The sequence below is a fragment of the Pygoscelis adeliae genome, unplaced genomic scaffold (assembly GCF_000699105.1).
Source record: "Pygoscelis adeliae isolate BGI_AS28 unplaced genomic scaffold, ASM69910v1 Scaffold82, whole genome shotgun sequence".
Lineage (NCBI taxonomy): Eukaryota > Metazoa > Chordata > Aves > Sphenisciformes > Spheniscidae > Pygoscelis > Pygoscelis adeliae.
The window spans coordinates 984,990-1,000,870 of record NW_008824287.1 but is presented as its reverse complement, the minus strand read 5'-3'; the positions used below and the strand labels follow the sequence as shown (position 1 = coordinate 1,000,870).

The 15,881-nt window shown below is 39.5% G+C and overlaps 1 protein-coding gene across 2 annotated transcripts in view; it reads right to left on the bottom strand.

Annotated features, from left to right (window-relative positions):
• The window catches only part of ELAVL4 (ELAV like neuron-specific RNA binding protein 4), a 65,927-nt gene extending 51,697 nt beyond the window's left edge, over positions 1-14,230 (bottom strand). Inside the window, exon 1 of one of the 2 annotated variants that reach the window (XM_009318708.1) lies at positions 14,114-14,230. In XM_009318708.1, the coding sequence (XP_009316983.1) occupies positions 14,114-14,230 (117 nt within the window). Of the gene's footprint in view, positions 1-10,732; positions 11,023-14,113 lie in introns of those variants that run through there. The other variant, XM_009318710.1, reaches the window with a different exon arrangement.
• Positions 14,231-15,881: the final 1,651 nt, after the last annotated feature.

Here is a 15,881-nt window from a genome sequence, read left to right as displayed (position 1 = left end):
CCTGCATCAGGGTCATCCTTCTCACTAAGACAAACTGACTTCTAGAAAGCCAGCTATCCCCTTCTTTATTTAGACTGGTTTCACCAGAATTTGCTTGTAATCATTTCTGCCATTAAACATAACTTACATATGAAGATATGGGAGAACACAGTCTTGATTTCACAGCATTCAAACACCACTCTGGAACACAGCTTTGGAGAAAGCCATCATCAAAAACACCCAGAGAGAAAAATGGATGTGTCCCCAGTCTATTAGATGGGTTACGCAATTAGCTCGGGTTAAAACCCCTTACAACCTCTTGTGTCCCACATGCCATGGACTGTAACAAAGGCCGGTGGCTGGGAGGCGTCCTACTTCTGCACTGGGACATGGCCATCAATGGCTCCTGCCCACCTGTGTCCCCAGGTCACCAGCCTCTGCTCAAAGGTCTGTACTGTTCCTAAACTGGAACAAAGGCAACGCGGTCAGGCTCTGCCTTCTGAAGGAACATTTATTTCCTCTTCAGCCACCCTTCTACTTTTGCCAAATCCATACCAGGCAACTCTGTACCTAAAATTTTTTACAAGGGCTTTATTTATTTAATCATTTTGGACTGCTCCTTATTCCCTCCTGGCTTTTCATCTCGATCTACTACTTGTTCTTTCAAGATGCATATGAAGGCTAAAGGGGTCTGAAAAAACAAACAATCTTAACAGTAAGACGAGATCTTTCTTTGATTGAGATTTGATTTTGGCTTTCCAAGCCAAAATTTGATGAAAACATCATCTTTCTCCATGGATTCCATTTTATTAGGCAGATACCGCAAAGACAAGAGGTCTCCCAGTGACTGCCTTGTCTCTCTTGAAAGAGACGATGACTGACAAAAACCATATTTAAAATCTGTGCTTGCAGGGTGATAAAACAGAGAAACATCACTGAAAACATTAAGTATATGAGGCAAACCTTGAAAGATTGGAGAAGGCTTCTCAAAAGCCTGGATACTAGATAATAATAATACTACAAGAGCATGGTAGAAATCAACATCTAAGACAGATCCTCATTCTAAAGGACATACAGCCTAAAAATACACTGAAATGAAAGCAAGGGAAATTGAGAAAGTCTTTTTATATTTTTGGTTACTTTCTGAATTCTATTTTTAGCTTAGAGTTTTGTTTCCTAATCACTACCTACTTGTTTAGTTTACTGACTATATTACTGAGTTATGTATTACTAATCTGTAACTGAATTATAGTACTGACTTGGGAATATGTATGTCACACTGTGTACTGACGCACAGATTCCCATGGGTACGTACATGTTCATGTAAGACGCAGACAGCTGCAAGTCTTCAGCTGCTGCAGACCTGTCACAATTCCACTTTGTTTTTCCCTTTAAGAAAATAATCTAGAATCATTTGCAACCTGAGAGTTTAGATAGTGAAAGCTGTATTACAAGCCACACTGAAACCTAAAAACATCTACTTACCAGAAGGCAAAGCAAAGCAAGGACAGAGCAGGCTCTCCGTGAAGCCTAGGAACATCCAACCCCCCACCGCTGTTATTTCTACTGAAGTTCTAGAAACAAAAGCTACAATTTTCAGAAGCCCTTAAGCAATTTAAGATTCATTAATGTTCACTGCAATAGGATTTCAGCTCCTAAGCCATTCTTCTGAAAATGTTGCCCATACATTTTTCATGCAAAGACAGGCTTATATTAGGCAGGAACGGACAGCTTAGCAAAATGCACACCACAACCGAGATGTTTTAAGGCTCTGTCTTCAACAGGACCTTAATGAAGACACACTAGTAAATGCAATTAGGAAACGCTAATCAACATGTGTACATCTCGACTGCTGGCAACATCTCTATGGATACTGCTGCTTGCAGGTCTAAGAGATGGACCCCAAAATAGGACTTAGCTCAACATCATAGTTTCTATCTCCATCATCAGAAACATTAGCTTACTGCAGAGTAACAGCACATTTCTCTTAAAACTGAACTGGATTAGTAATAAAGAAGAAATTTACATCTTTTCTACAATTCACTTGTAAGTCTACAGCCCTGTACCACACTAATATTGCTTATGGAAAATCTTTTCATGAAATATAGGCATTCTTGCTTCTGTAATATACCAATGGTAGACAAAGTTACAATTAATTACTCCAAAGTAATATGGCCATTACCATCTTAAACATCATGAACAGATAATGGAAGTTGAAGACTTGAGAAATTTCTGGTGGAAAAATGATCAGAAGTGACCTTCTAGTATACAGAGGCAGCTGTTTATTCTGATGGTCACACAAAAGAAATATCTACACAGTTGCTTAAAGGAGAGAGTAAGTTTTAAGTGTAGTGTATGGGATAAATATCTCAGTAATACTTAAATTCAAATGATCTCATGCATAAAAGCATCTATGCTAAGCTCAAAGACCATTACCATAGATTAATAATATATTATTCATCAATAAAGGACAAAATATCAAGTACATATGCATGTATCTGTCACAGGTCATGCTAACAGATCCTAACGGTTTATCCTGGACATAACTCTATTAATCTCTGTACTAAGGAAGGGAAACATGCCACAGGCCAAATCAAACACCCTCCTTATTCCAATTACTAAGATGCCTCTTAAGATTTCCAAATGAAATCATATTAAAATTCACCAAATCCTTATTCAAATAAAACGAACATACCCTGAACAACAAGAAATCAAAAATCTTTCAAAACTCCTCTTAAAAATTGAGCAGACCTTGCGGATAACATACTCCTGGTTAAAACACAATTATGCTAATGCATCCAACAGGAGCCCTGCTGACCTCAGGCCCTGTTCAGATACAGGGGCTTGTGGACAGGGTGGGACCCAAGCCATCCCAGCTGTCCTGCTCAAAACCCATACGTTACATTTGCTTAGATGTCGATAGGCAACCGGAAAAATGGCAGATTAGCTATTACTATGCAGAAATGTCCTAACAGCCTAAACACATAAGAACAGCTTACTTGAGCACTAAACAAGACAGTAACTTGGTTATTTTGACCTTTCTATTGTCTAGCTTTCCCTTACGATACTCAGCAGTCATAGGTAGACTCTTTAAACTTAGAGCTGGATCCACTCCATCCATGTGTTTCACCTCAGAGAAGGAGAACTCGGTGACAGAAGTGACATTGTGTCATTATTAAAACTAATATATCACCTAAGCATCCCTGACCACTGGGGCATTCAGCCTAGGTGTCCTGGTCCAGACTGGTATCGAAACACATGGCTCCTACTACCACAGCCAGAATGGCTACGTATAGCTGCAAAGCTTCTTGATAACCACAAAGAACATCACACAAATAACATTCATTTTTGCGTATAGCAAAGACTAACAATAGAAATTAAACTCAACAATTTCTACCCCAGTGAGCATCTACATTTGTGAACACTTCTTTCAGTAGTTGGGTAATGATAAGCACAGACAATAAAAAAGGATTCTAAAAATACACTACTTTTTCCCCGGATTAGCGTGTCTACAGTTAAATATAAACTGTGCTCTATAAATTATCAAACACAATGTCAAATTCTGAAATGCACTCCAGAATCTCTCACAGAGCACACAAAATACAGAATGATAATTTTGTCCTGGCCCACTTGGTCTAAAGAACAATATGCTACTGTGCTAGATCATGGAGTTAGTTCCCATCAATGGTCACACTAAAAATGGCCACAGACACCACCGTAGTTGCACGCTGCATTTTTCAGGACCCTCTGCATCAAGCAAGGAGATTAATTCCCTGAACAGCTGCTCTCACAGGAAGGGAATCGACAGCAACACTGCCACAGTATAGCTGGCACACGCATATTAGGAAGAATTTCCAGCATTCACGCTTTCTGCTAAAAATCAACTTCCCCCTACTCATCTACTGCCAGTAACTTCATTTGGAACAAAGATATACAGGGAACGGTATTAGAACTATTTTTATTTAAGGAGCATTTGTTTACATGCATTATTACTTCTATGGTGTCGTGACTGTGCCTTCTGCTCTACAGAAATAACAGGATGAGTCTTTGCCCACAAGTTCTTCTGCACATAGTAAAGCAAAAAGTCACTGACCACCATTCGAAGATCAAGAATGACCAGCAGAAGATGAACATTAGTACAGCAATTAACAGTCATATTTACAAACCCTTCAATCAAGTAAAAAACCAAATACCCCCAAATATCTCCGATCCCAAATGCAGAATGCATTAACACTTCACCACAGTGTAGTGACTTAAACATGGGTTATTTCATGCCGTTGAGTCATGAATTTTCTATTATCTAACATCAAACTGCTGATGGCTATGGGAGTCTACATGTCAGCTTAGAAGGACTGAGAAAAGGCATGGCCTCCTCCCCAGATTAGCATTCAACTCAGTAAAAGGTTCATTAGTGTTTTGCCTGTGGGGTTTACGACGACTGTCTCAAACCAGAACTACTATAAACAGGTTGACTTCCACACACCTTAAGCACATCATAGACATCAAGAGCTTAAATTAATCCACATATTAAACAAAAAAAATCCCCAATGTGAAGTCTTCTGAGGAAGTTTAGTCTAGCAATAAAAATTCTTAAAGTCACAAATATCAGTTTTGCTTCTAATAGCAGTAGAGAAACATGGACTTCTGACAACTGTCCTGACCTGCAGCAGGAGAGACAAGTGGACAGACTCGCTTCCTGGAATTCCATGTCATCACTGGGCAATTAGACATAACATTACAAGAGGAGTCAGATCTACCTTAAATTATAAATTGTGAGTATTGCTGTCTTTGCTAGTTTTCCAGTATGCAATAATGAGATATTCATAAGGGGAGGAAAAATAAGAAGGACAAGCTTCCCCTCATGTCCCTACAAAAGCTTTTCAACAGCACTCCATCTGGGAGTAAATACTTCCCCGTGCTCGGAAAAACAATTGGCTACTCCAAACGAGCACGCATGCAATTATAGGCCAACACACAGGGCCCAAGCACAGTGCAGTTACCTGCTCCAGCAGCAATCTTTTCGTCTCTACATGGAGGGTCAGATGGGATGTTGTCACCACATGTCCCTCAGGAAGCAAAAAACCAGAGGGAGCTGTTTGGTTTTCCTTCCACGGCTCGGTGAACGCACCCGGGTACACAGCAGAGTGGCTGGATCTGAAGGACTTACGCTACTGGAAAGGCTCCAGTGGCATCACTGCCCTCTGCCAACACCAAAAATCACTTACGTGGACAGAGGCGCATTACGCATGGAACCTTCTTGAAGCACTGCGAATAGACAGAACCATCTCCCATAGTCATTTGTGTCTATTTTGAAACAAACATACATTATTGTATCACTTTTACCTCTAAGAGTTCTGAATGCTCAAAAGCCAAATACACTACCACCCCGATTCTGAAAAATACTGGCACATGGCTCCAGACTGGGAAAAATACCAACCGTAATGTATAAGAGCTTTTATAGCAATAAAAAAAGTTTAATATTAAAGAATAAAATAAGTGAAACTAAGTATTTTTTTTCCCAGAATTCAAGGACATAATTTCCCATCACAACAGCATCGCTGACGCAATTGCATGTGCCTTAGCAACAAAGGCATACTACAGAATTTTATATACATCATGACTCTAAATATTATCAAAGCCAGGCTTGTATTTTACTGTGCAACTAAACCATTTCCAGAGAGGACACACAAAGGCTTAGCTATCTTTTTTTTTAATTAATTTTTTTCTTAATAGCCTGTCTTTTTGTCCCATTTAATTAACGATTCTTAACTGGTTCGCAGCACTTCCTGACTTTTACAGATTTTCTTCTTCACTGAGGTGCAAGTCCTCACGTAAGACACAGTCAAGGGTAGAACAATAGGTAAGAAACTCTCGGCCTCCTCCCTACTTTTTGGGGCCCTAAAGAAGTGATAACGCATTAGGAGCTCCAAAACAGTTAGTGAAAACAGATTATAGTGACAGAAAATAAAGATCAACCTAACACTGGTTTTATCGAGATAATTCTCAAGGAATTTATGCAAGCAATGTAAATGCTACAAATAAGACAATGTTAGGTAGTTGCAAATATTAATTGCATTCTTATTATAATCTCCTCTGAAAGTATTTCAAACACTGATGTTCTAATGCTATTGCAAACTCTGTCTGAGCACTTAAGTAAACAACAAACAAAAGGTCTCATCTTCAGTGCCCCAAGCTATCATCCAAAACTGGTTATAATTAAAGGTGTGAACAACGGAGTAACAAACCTGCAAAGTCAAGGTTCTGAGAAATTAATGGGCATCACACCACTGCACCAGTTCAAATTTATCACTCATTATCTCCCTGACTAGCACAGTGCTGTTTCACATATTTGTGCCTCCTTCTCTTTCCTCCAAGCCTTTCCTGTCTTTTCTAGATGGCTAATTTTAGACAATTACTGCCTCTGACACATTGAGACCTTTTCTCCCTCCTTTCTTCTTCTTGCTGTAAAACTAGTGACCTACAAAAGCCCTCTGAACCTAAAATATTCCAGTATTTTAGAAAGTAAAGATTGATCATTTGAGGGGAAAAAGCAAGCAAGCAAACAAGTCTTTGAATATCCATTTCTCCAACATCTTCCCTTTACACTATCTCAAATGGTTAAATATACTCAAATGCAAAGGCTAAGGCAAGGTACAGGTCCCCATTAAACACTATTTTTATTAGGATTAAATCTATTACACTTGTTGAATTGAAACATTACCCTCCTCTTTGCAAAATTCTTTAGAAAATGAAAGATGTGCCTGGCTTTTAAAGTTACTTGGAAGTCCTATGCTGCTGGTAACTGGACATTTACACAAACAATTGGAAAGTATTACATTATGCAAACGCCCTTTCCCTTCTCATACAAACCCCAGCATTTTCCTTAACATCCATTTAAATGAGATGGGAAGATACATGCACATAAAAATACATGTATATCCATCTCTTCTTCCATCCTACTCAGAAAGAAAAAGAAAGAGCAAGAGAGGGAGAGGAGTGCAATGGGGGAGGGGTGACTTTCCATCAGATTAGCAAATTTTGCTAAATCTGGCCTATCCTTTACAGAGGTACCATGCTTTTTAACATCGCCTCACTTGCAAAGAGACTCTTTGCGCCCACTTCTCCCCAAAAACCCCAATGACATTGAAAAAAATACTGCATTGCAGTATTTGCCAGTGCATCGGACTGTATCCAGTCAGCTGTCCCACAGACAAACAAATGTACATTTTAATGTGTCCAGGCATGTAAATGAGTTGTCTAGTGGACACAGATTGCCAAAACAGACAAGTGGATTTGTCAAGTTATCTGCATCTCTCTCCCTCTCGCTGTAATATTCTCTGCCACTGCCCATTTCTTGCCCGGGGTGTTTGCTGAAATTTGGAAAGTGCAAGTTCCCAAAGAAAACAACAAATTCCCCTGCCAGAATACGGGACGCAGTCATACTTTATTTCTTTTGAAAAACCTCGGGATGTGGAGTGGCTCTAGGTTATATACCAACAGTATGACAATTACACACAGAAAATAACCTGCATTTAATTAGTACACTCCCAGCATACCAAGTAGGAATGTTGAGGAAAAAATTCACTGTAACCTAGAAGATATTATTTAAAAAAAAATTGATACATTAAATATATGTAAGATTAACGCAACTGATTTTCTTTCATAGTCACAATATTTAACAGGACCAAATAAAGATGAAGACTATTCCAAACCCATTCAAATGGGATTTTTAAGTATACCCCTTCCAGCTCATTGTAACCATCCTTTGTCACAACAGCTCGGGCTCACTTTGAGAGCGCTCAAAAAGGTAAAATTAATAAAGAGGAAGAAAGCAAAGGAGGCAACCAAGCCAGTCAACAGTGGAGAGGCATCCCTGTATCTAACATGGGAACTTGATTAGTAGAGTACATGGGGATAGGATTTTGAACTCATGGCTGGTATTCACCTTGCATCAATATCCAACTGTAAAATTTCATCCTTTCTGACTAGTAGTTCACCACGACAACAATTTTTTTTAAAAACTGTCATGTCTAAGACAACTACATTTTCTCCATTTTTTTTGTCTGAACAGAAAGAGGTTTTAACATTTTAATCTTTATTATCCGTAGCAGTCTGAATTAAATTTCACTACCTTAATAGCTATTTTTCTATATGAGGATCTACAATGCAATCTTTTATATGCAAAAATAAAATGTCACTATGTACATGCAGGCTGTATTCATTAATATAATCTTAAAACAAAGAAAAGAGGAAGATCGGGGCAGGAACACGTGCGCCATAAAACAAGGATTACATTATTTTTAAATCTTTGTAGAAACACCAAATTGAACAGAAAATGAAAATGTAACTACTAGCTGATGACTCTTAAAACAAACAATGCAGCTGTGTATAATAAAAGGCACCCTTATTTATTGTCATGACTAAGTTAACAGATTTAGAACACAGTATCTCTGTTTTAGACAGAAGAAAAATTATTTTACTCTCACGTACAACTACAATGCATGTCAGAACACATCTCTCTGCACATGCACAGGCTGTAAAATACAGAATTTTACACACGCACACACCCCCTCATACACACGCACACCCCCCCTCAAGATTCCCCCCCCCCCGTAAAGCAGTGCAGTTTTCAAAGGGCCAATTACTTCTTCACAGAAAGGATTGCAGCAGAAGCAATACTTAAAACAAAGCAAATTAAAAGGGGGATTTAATATCTTTTTATTCATATTAAAACTAAGCACTACCATTCCTACTTGAATATGCATTCAAAGTAATCCTGCATCAGAGAAAGGTATAAAGTAAAAATATCTGAAAATCTGAAGACAGGAAGAAAGGCGTGTTCTATATTCTTGCTTTGCTTCTCTTGTGCCTCCTCATGTGTGATAGATGAGCATTTTCTGGGCAACCACATTTTTATATCTTTTACGCTACCGTCTATCACTTTCTAGTCTACTATGCTTTTTTAACACTTCTAGCACCAATAGCCTTGTTTAAAGATGCACTTCTGCTATTTCCCATTATTGTTTGCCACTACAATAAGACAGTCACAATTAGCAAAATATTCAGCTACAGTTTAAAAAGTAAAGTTGCCACAAGGAGCCTGGCATTGGAAGTGGCTATTGCTCCAGCAGATATATAGTAGACTGTGGCTAAAGGTGGGGCTGAAGGCAAAGAATAATCTCACTATTTTTGTAAATTTCACTCAGCACATAAACCCTAGGATATGGTGAACTCCCCTGAACTGATTATTCTGCCATATAACCATCTGATTTTGTAGAAATACCAATATCACTTAACACAAAATCACTGCTTAGGGTAAATTCATTCTACCTACTGTTCTCATAGGGACATTTGCTGGAAAATTCTAAGAAATGATTTGCAGAAGCTATCAGCTGTGGGAGTTCACTATTATACCTCTGTCAACTTCATTCAATATAATTTACATTTTTTTTATACTGCCTCACAGGATTCCTTGCAATTTTTTGCACGTACAATTTCACAGCAGGGAGGGGGAAGGAGAAAAAAAAGAAAGATAACCCTCTTTTGCAGAAGAGAAAGAACAGATGCTTAAAACCAGATTTCTAGAAATCACTGTAAGCCTGAGCCAGAAATGTAATTAACACCTATTTATAAAGAATAATTAAAGTTGTGACTGCCACAAAGAACAGCAGAGATAATCGAGGTAGCCCCTGGTTTTTTTAGATTTTTTTTTTTACACTGTTTGCAGTATTCCCACATGATTGCCACCTGCTCCCCCACTCAGCTTCCCCTATGCTCGTTTCCCCGGCAACCTTTCATTGGCTTTTCCTCCCAGCTATCGCTTTCAGTTCGGCTGCTCAGTCTAATCTTATTTGTTTTACACCCATCAAAACAAGCAGCTAGACAAAGACAATCCTGTAAGAATGGGAAAAGACCGTCGCTTTGTTTCCCCGGTTATAATAAATATCCGCGGCAAAAGTCTGCAAAACGTTAAATTAAGGGAAAGCGGGAGGGGGGACACCCACACCCCCCAGCATCCCGTGGGGCTGGCAGGAGGGATGGGTATTGTGCGGGTTTGGTCCCAGCCCCCACCCCGGGTCGCCCCGCTCGGCACAGCCCAAAGTCCCCGGCAGTTGTATTTGATCATGCCATTTTGCACAATCTGTAAGGAAAGCACAAAAGAGGGGACGAGACAAGCACGTCCGGGCTCCTCTGCCAGGAGAATATAGTCTAAAAATAGAAATACTATTTTTCACATAAATGGCTTTGACTTCTCCCGGCATTTAAAAAGCACAGAACAACACGGCTCCCCCCCAGCCCCCACCCCGACACAAAAAACACACCCTTCCATCCACCCATCCATCCATCCTCCACAGCACCGGCTCCATAGGAAACGCAATACCTGAATTTCAGAGGCGATTATTAGGTTTGTATTTAAGGCTCGTGTAATACAGAAGGAGATTAAAAGGCATCATCGGCTGCCTGATCCGCCAGGCACATGCGGTACAATGACACCGTGACTGTCAGCAGAGACCATCCTCGCTCGACTGAAATGCAACGTTCAATGGAAACGCCGTGAAGTGCCATCACAGTTAGATACGTTAAATAGATATATAGATATATATACACACAGGCAGACATATCCCGCAAAAAATAAACAAGGCTCTCTAATTTTATTTTATGACTCACGATCTGCCGCCCCGAACAAAAGAATTCGCGAGGCACGCGAGAAGCGAGACAAAACCCCACGAGCAGGCTTTCCCCGTTCACTTACCATTTTCAAGCCATTCCACTCCATCTGTGATCACAAAGATGGACCCTTACAGCCCCTCACAGAGTCAAAAGCAAAAAGAGCGTTATGTAAAAGCTGACATTCCTTCTTACAGCGCTGCTGCCCAACGATGCAACAAAATCGACATATACTAGGCGCTGCAACACATACAAGCCTCCTCCTCTTTTTATGAGGTCATGACAGGAAACTCTTTGAAATACAATATGCAGCATTTACTGAAGCTCATATAAATCACCCTCTTTTAAAATTACCATACCTATTGCGCAGTCCACCAAAAGAAAATTACCAATCTAGTCTCTTTTTCCCCCCCCCCCCCCCCCCCCCCCCCCCCAGGATTTTGCTCTGCTTTTTTATCTCCAAAATGTCAATGTGGAAATTAACTCCCCACCACCACCACTTAAAAAAAGCCTCTTCTTCCTTTCGCATTTCAGTTAGCCACATACCAGCCTTGCATTAGAAATGAGCTTTTTCTTTATTCTGAGAGAAATCGCAATTACCTTAAAATGACCAAGTACATCCTTTATTAAAGGATACGCACACATTAAATATGAAAGAGAGCAAGAGAGAGAGGGAGAGAGAAGGGGGGGAAGGGAGAGATCATGTACAAACAAATCAGTAGCAGAAAACTAAATTCATGTGAAAACACAGACTGAGAACGATGCAGATTCGGGGAAAATCTGTATGTTAGCTTCTATATCTACCTCTACATAAACCCGCTACAATCAGATTTTAAATCTACTAATACCTACCATAACCATTCTTAATGGCAAATATTGGGTCTTGAAAGGCTTCAACTCTTCTACAGATTTGCTAAGGTTTCAGGGAATTATTTTTATTATTATTTTTTAAAGATCCACAAAGCACAGTGCTAGACGTTTGTGCAGCGAGAATAATTAATAATAATAATAGTAAATATTATATTATTTTTTCTTTTTTTAAAAATCAGGTACCGCTGTCCCCGTGCGGCAGCCCCCGGCGGCGGGCGGAGCGGCGCGGGGCCCTGCTGGAACTGGCTGGGGGGGGCGACATCCATTTATGGGCCCATCGGTCAGCGGCGGGCGGGCGCTGATTGGCCGCCGCCGCGCGGGGAGGCGTTGCGACATCAGGTGCTATTGAAATTAGCCGCTGCCAGATTGACAATGTTAATGATTTGGTGACCTCTACAACAACAGAGACCAGATTTCTGAACTGCTGCTTGTGTCTAGTAATTAAGGCCCGGTTGAAGAAACAACACGCATCCCTGAATTTTTTTTTTTACCTCTTCCCACCCCACCGGCACAGGAGCCCTCGGCCGCAGCGATGTCATACCTCGGCCATGCTTCAGTGCCTACGTCTTCTTACCTCCTGCATGCCTGGCTCCCAGGTCCGGCGTATTTTAGCTACCTTATCTTTTTCGACAGTTGCTTTCTGGAGAAATGCATATTTAATGACCTGCCTCTAGGCTTAAAGGCACAACAAAAGCACTTCGACATGCATTTAAAGCTGCATTTATTTTCAGGTACTATTGATTTTAATAATCAACCCACCTCTCCTTCCTTCGGCCCTGTGAGGTTTTTTTAAAATACGTATTTTTAGAAGTGGATTTGATACCGCTGCCACTTGACACTGTCTAAGGCACAGCAGACACCCATTTATCAGGGTGCTCCCCCTGAACGACAGTAGTATTTCAGAACTATTTCACCACCTCGCTTCATTATCCTTCAGCTCTACAGGAAATAAAATGACAGCGAACTTTGGGCATTTAAAAGAAAATTTTTTTTTCCAGCCTTAGAGAGGAACGTGCTTAACTTAACAATGCACACTCATTAATCCTCTGCTCGCTGCCACTGACAAACTAACAAAACTTCCACTTCCAAACAGCAATACTTACCCTCTCCCGACCACGGCAAGTTCACTGAAAATTCTCACAAGTTAGGAAGCATTCATTTCTTTCTCTTACTTGGAGTTATTTTTCTAAACCATGTTTTGGCCAAAGTAACAAGGCATGGCATCCTGTAATTGCAACTAACCTTGAATTTACGTTCATCTCAACTAAAGCTACCGAGTATTACTCTATTAACATATGTAGGAACCATTTAATTTTACCATTCACACATTCATTTCAACAACCAAATATGTTTTTTAAAAATTCAGTATCATTGCAAGCATTTTTATACATAAGAGCTAAAAACGGAGAAAGCTTGGATGGGCCACATTATAAGCTCACTCGGGTCCCTCCTGGAGGAAGAAAACCTGGCTACAAACCACCAAAACCATTTTAAAAAATATGTAATTAGATAATCATTGTTCTAGAAGTTTTATTTTTAAGTATAAATATGCCCTCTGAACTAAGCTCTGAACTGACATTCCGTGCATTTTAATTTCTTTAAACCATAGACTCACTCAAACACACACACACTAAATACACCAGTAAGACATATGAAATATAGTAAGCTATAATCTAGCTACAAACAGACCAAGCAAGGAGAAATATTGCATTTAAAAGACATCATACAATCTATTTGTGGAATGAGCACTGAATTAAATTAAAATACAAACAATGTAAAAGGCTGCAGAGGATTTCTCTCACCATGTATCTTTTTGAGCACATTTGTAGCTTGGTAAAAACTAGTAAAGATTAAACTAGCTCGTAAGATAGATTTCCTAACTCGAATATTTAAGTGACCTATTAGACTGAACACACAGGCATCAAAATGCTACAGAGCTAGTACATTACCATACATTCTTGTGCAAATATACAGCGAATATTAAAGTTAGATTTGTAATGCAAATTTTTACTTAAGGTCTCTTCAGGGGTTAATAACACTGAAGAAGGCATCCAGAAATTATTTAAGTCTTTTCAACTTCAGCCTACTTTGTTACTATAAATTCGTTATGCATATCAAAAGATTCAGCCATTTTTCTGAAACAATAATTGCACACTGCTCCTCTAAAAAATTAGCCATCTTATTCATCTATAAATCCAGGTACTCTGCACACTGACCACTTTCCCAAAAAGCACCCCACACATGCAGTCTTTCCGAGGAACACTAAAACAAACGCTCAAACGTCCTCAGAGGCCTCTCTCCGTAAAGACAAAGGCAGAATCCTATTGTTGAAAAAGTCAACCTTATTCTCATGTTTCCAATAGTACCATTTATCTTTCAGGGTAAGGGACTGACCACCGCATCACGCTTGTGACATTTGTAAAGCATCAGATTCTCAATACAGTCTCTCCAGCATCAGCCAGCAAGCCCCTGAGCAAAGCATATTTTTAATGCAATCTTCCATCCCCACAAAAAGAAACTTGTCTTAAACAGCTAATCCAATATCAAAATGAAATCACAGGGTTGTTTCCCAGCCCCCCCCCCTCCCTCTCCTTACCATAAATGAGCAGTTTCTTGACTCATTAATGACAGTTTCCCTTAAAAGAAGTGATCTCATATCACTGAGCCCCTCTCCACCACGCATACATCCCAAAGGTTGCGGGTATCTTAGCATCAGTAGCCGCTAGCAAGCTCTCTCATACAGAGCCCAGATGGACTATACCAGAAGCCAATTCAGCGTTAATAACTACCTACTCTGTGCAGTTTAGAAGCCTTACGTGGCATAATGTCCTAGGCAACAGCAGCCGATTGAAACCGCAAATAAAAGACAACCCAATTCTCCAAAAGCATCAAAAGGAAAAAATAAATTGAAGAATTTTTTTTTTAAATCTCTTACTTTCATAAGATTAAACTGAATCCTTCAAACATATGAAAAAGGAGAAAAAACAGATGCTGCCCAGAAAAAGTGACAAAATATTACCTCATTATTTAACAAAGCAGCATTAAGCGTCCTGCTGATTTCAAACATCTTGCCACAGATTTTGGTTAAGAGAAACAGAAAGAATCCTTTGCAAGCCCTCTGTCTGCAAAGGGTTCTTCAATTTTCTTGCGCACAACAGAATAGTCAATATGTTATTTCCCTAGAGTTCGCACATTAAAACATCTAGTCAGTGAGCTGAATTTTCCCCTTATCACACTGTAGACTCCTGTTATATGTACTGCTCTCTTTGCAAGATTAGCCTGCCCCAAACATGGCTGTTGTTTAAACTATTCTTTAAAGTAACAGTTCACTCCATAACCACCAGGTGGGCAGTGTACACAGATTGAAGTAACCATCTTAAAGATTTTTCTTGGAATAGCTGCTGGTTGTGATATACAGCATAAATCCCCCCTACACTTATCAAGCAGGAGGGAAAAAAAAAATATATATTTTGCACTGTATTATGCCCTTTCCTCCCCAGAAGCAAGCCTACGCACAAAAACCCTAAAATCACTTAACTTTTACCACTGATTTTTTTTTAAAGGGACCTTAAAATTTATACAGGAGCATTTCATTCAGCAAAAATGAACTAAATGATAAAATCCAATCAGTTCTGAGAACAAAGTGTAATTAAAAGGGAAAGCACGCCCATAGAAATGGTTTGTTCTGCAGAAGAAAAAATTAGCATTAAGTTCAGCACGACAGTGTTCTTTCATGGAAACACAAAATTCAGCACGTAAATAATTCACATGTGGGTAGAGCCTGTTAGAAAATATGAACTATACCTTCAAGCAAATTTGAAGACAACTTGCTAAGATACTGCTATGACGTATTTTGGCTTAAATTCATTTATGAAACCACTGTTGCATGCTTCAGAGCACAAGAATGAAATATACAGAGAGGATCAGTTTTCAACAGCACCCAAGTGTCCCAAGTTACCGAACTGTCCCCATTGCTACATGTCTGCAAGCTATTTAAGTATTTTTTTTGCACTTTATTTAAGGTCAAATACCTCAAGGAATACTTCCATTACTATAGGAAATATGAATTCACTCAATGCTCTACAGCAACACCCAGAGGCTTGAATGAGATTGGGATCTTTGTGTTAGGTGCTGTACAAACACATTTGAAAAGTCATTTCATACCGAAGGATTTACAAACAGCATTTACAAGATCAAAGCACAAAACAGAGGTATGAGAAAGAACAATAAACAAAGAGCACCACAAAGTGTCTTCACTAGCTGGGATGAATCGCTGGAGAATTAAGGCATCTCTGGCAACTACCTATGCTAAGGCAGAACCCAAAAGGTTATTTACTGAGGTTAAAGAATAAATGCATTATATG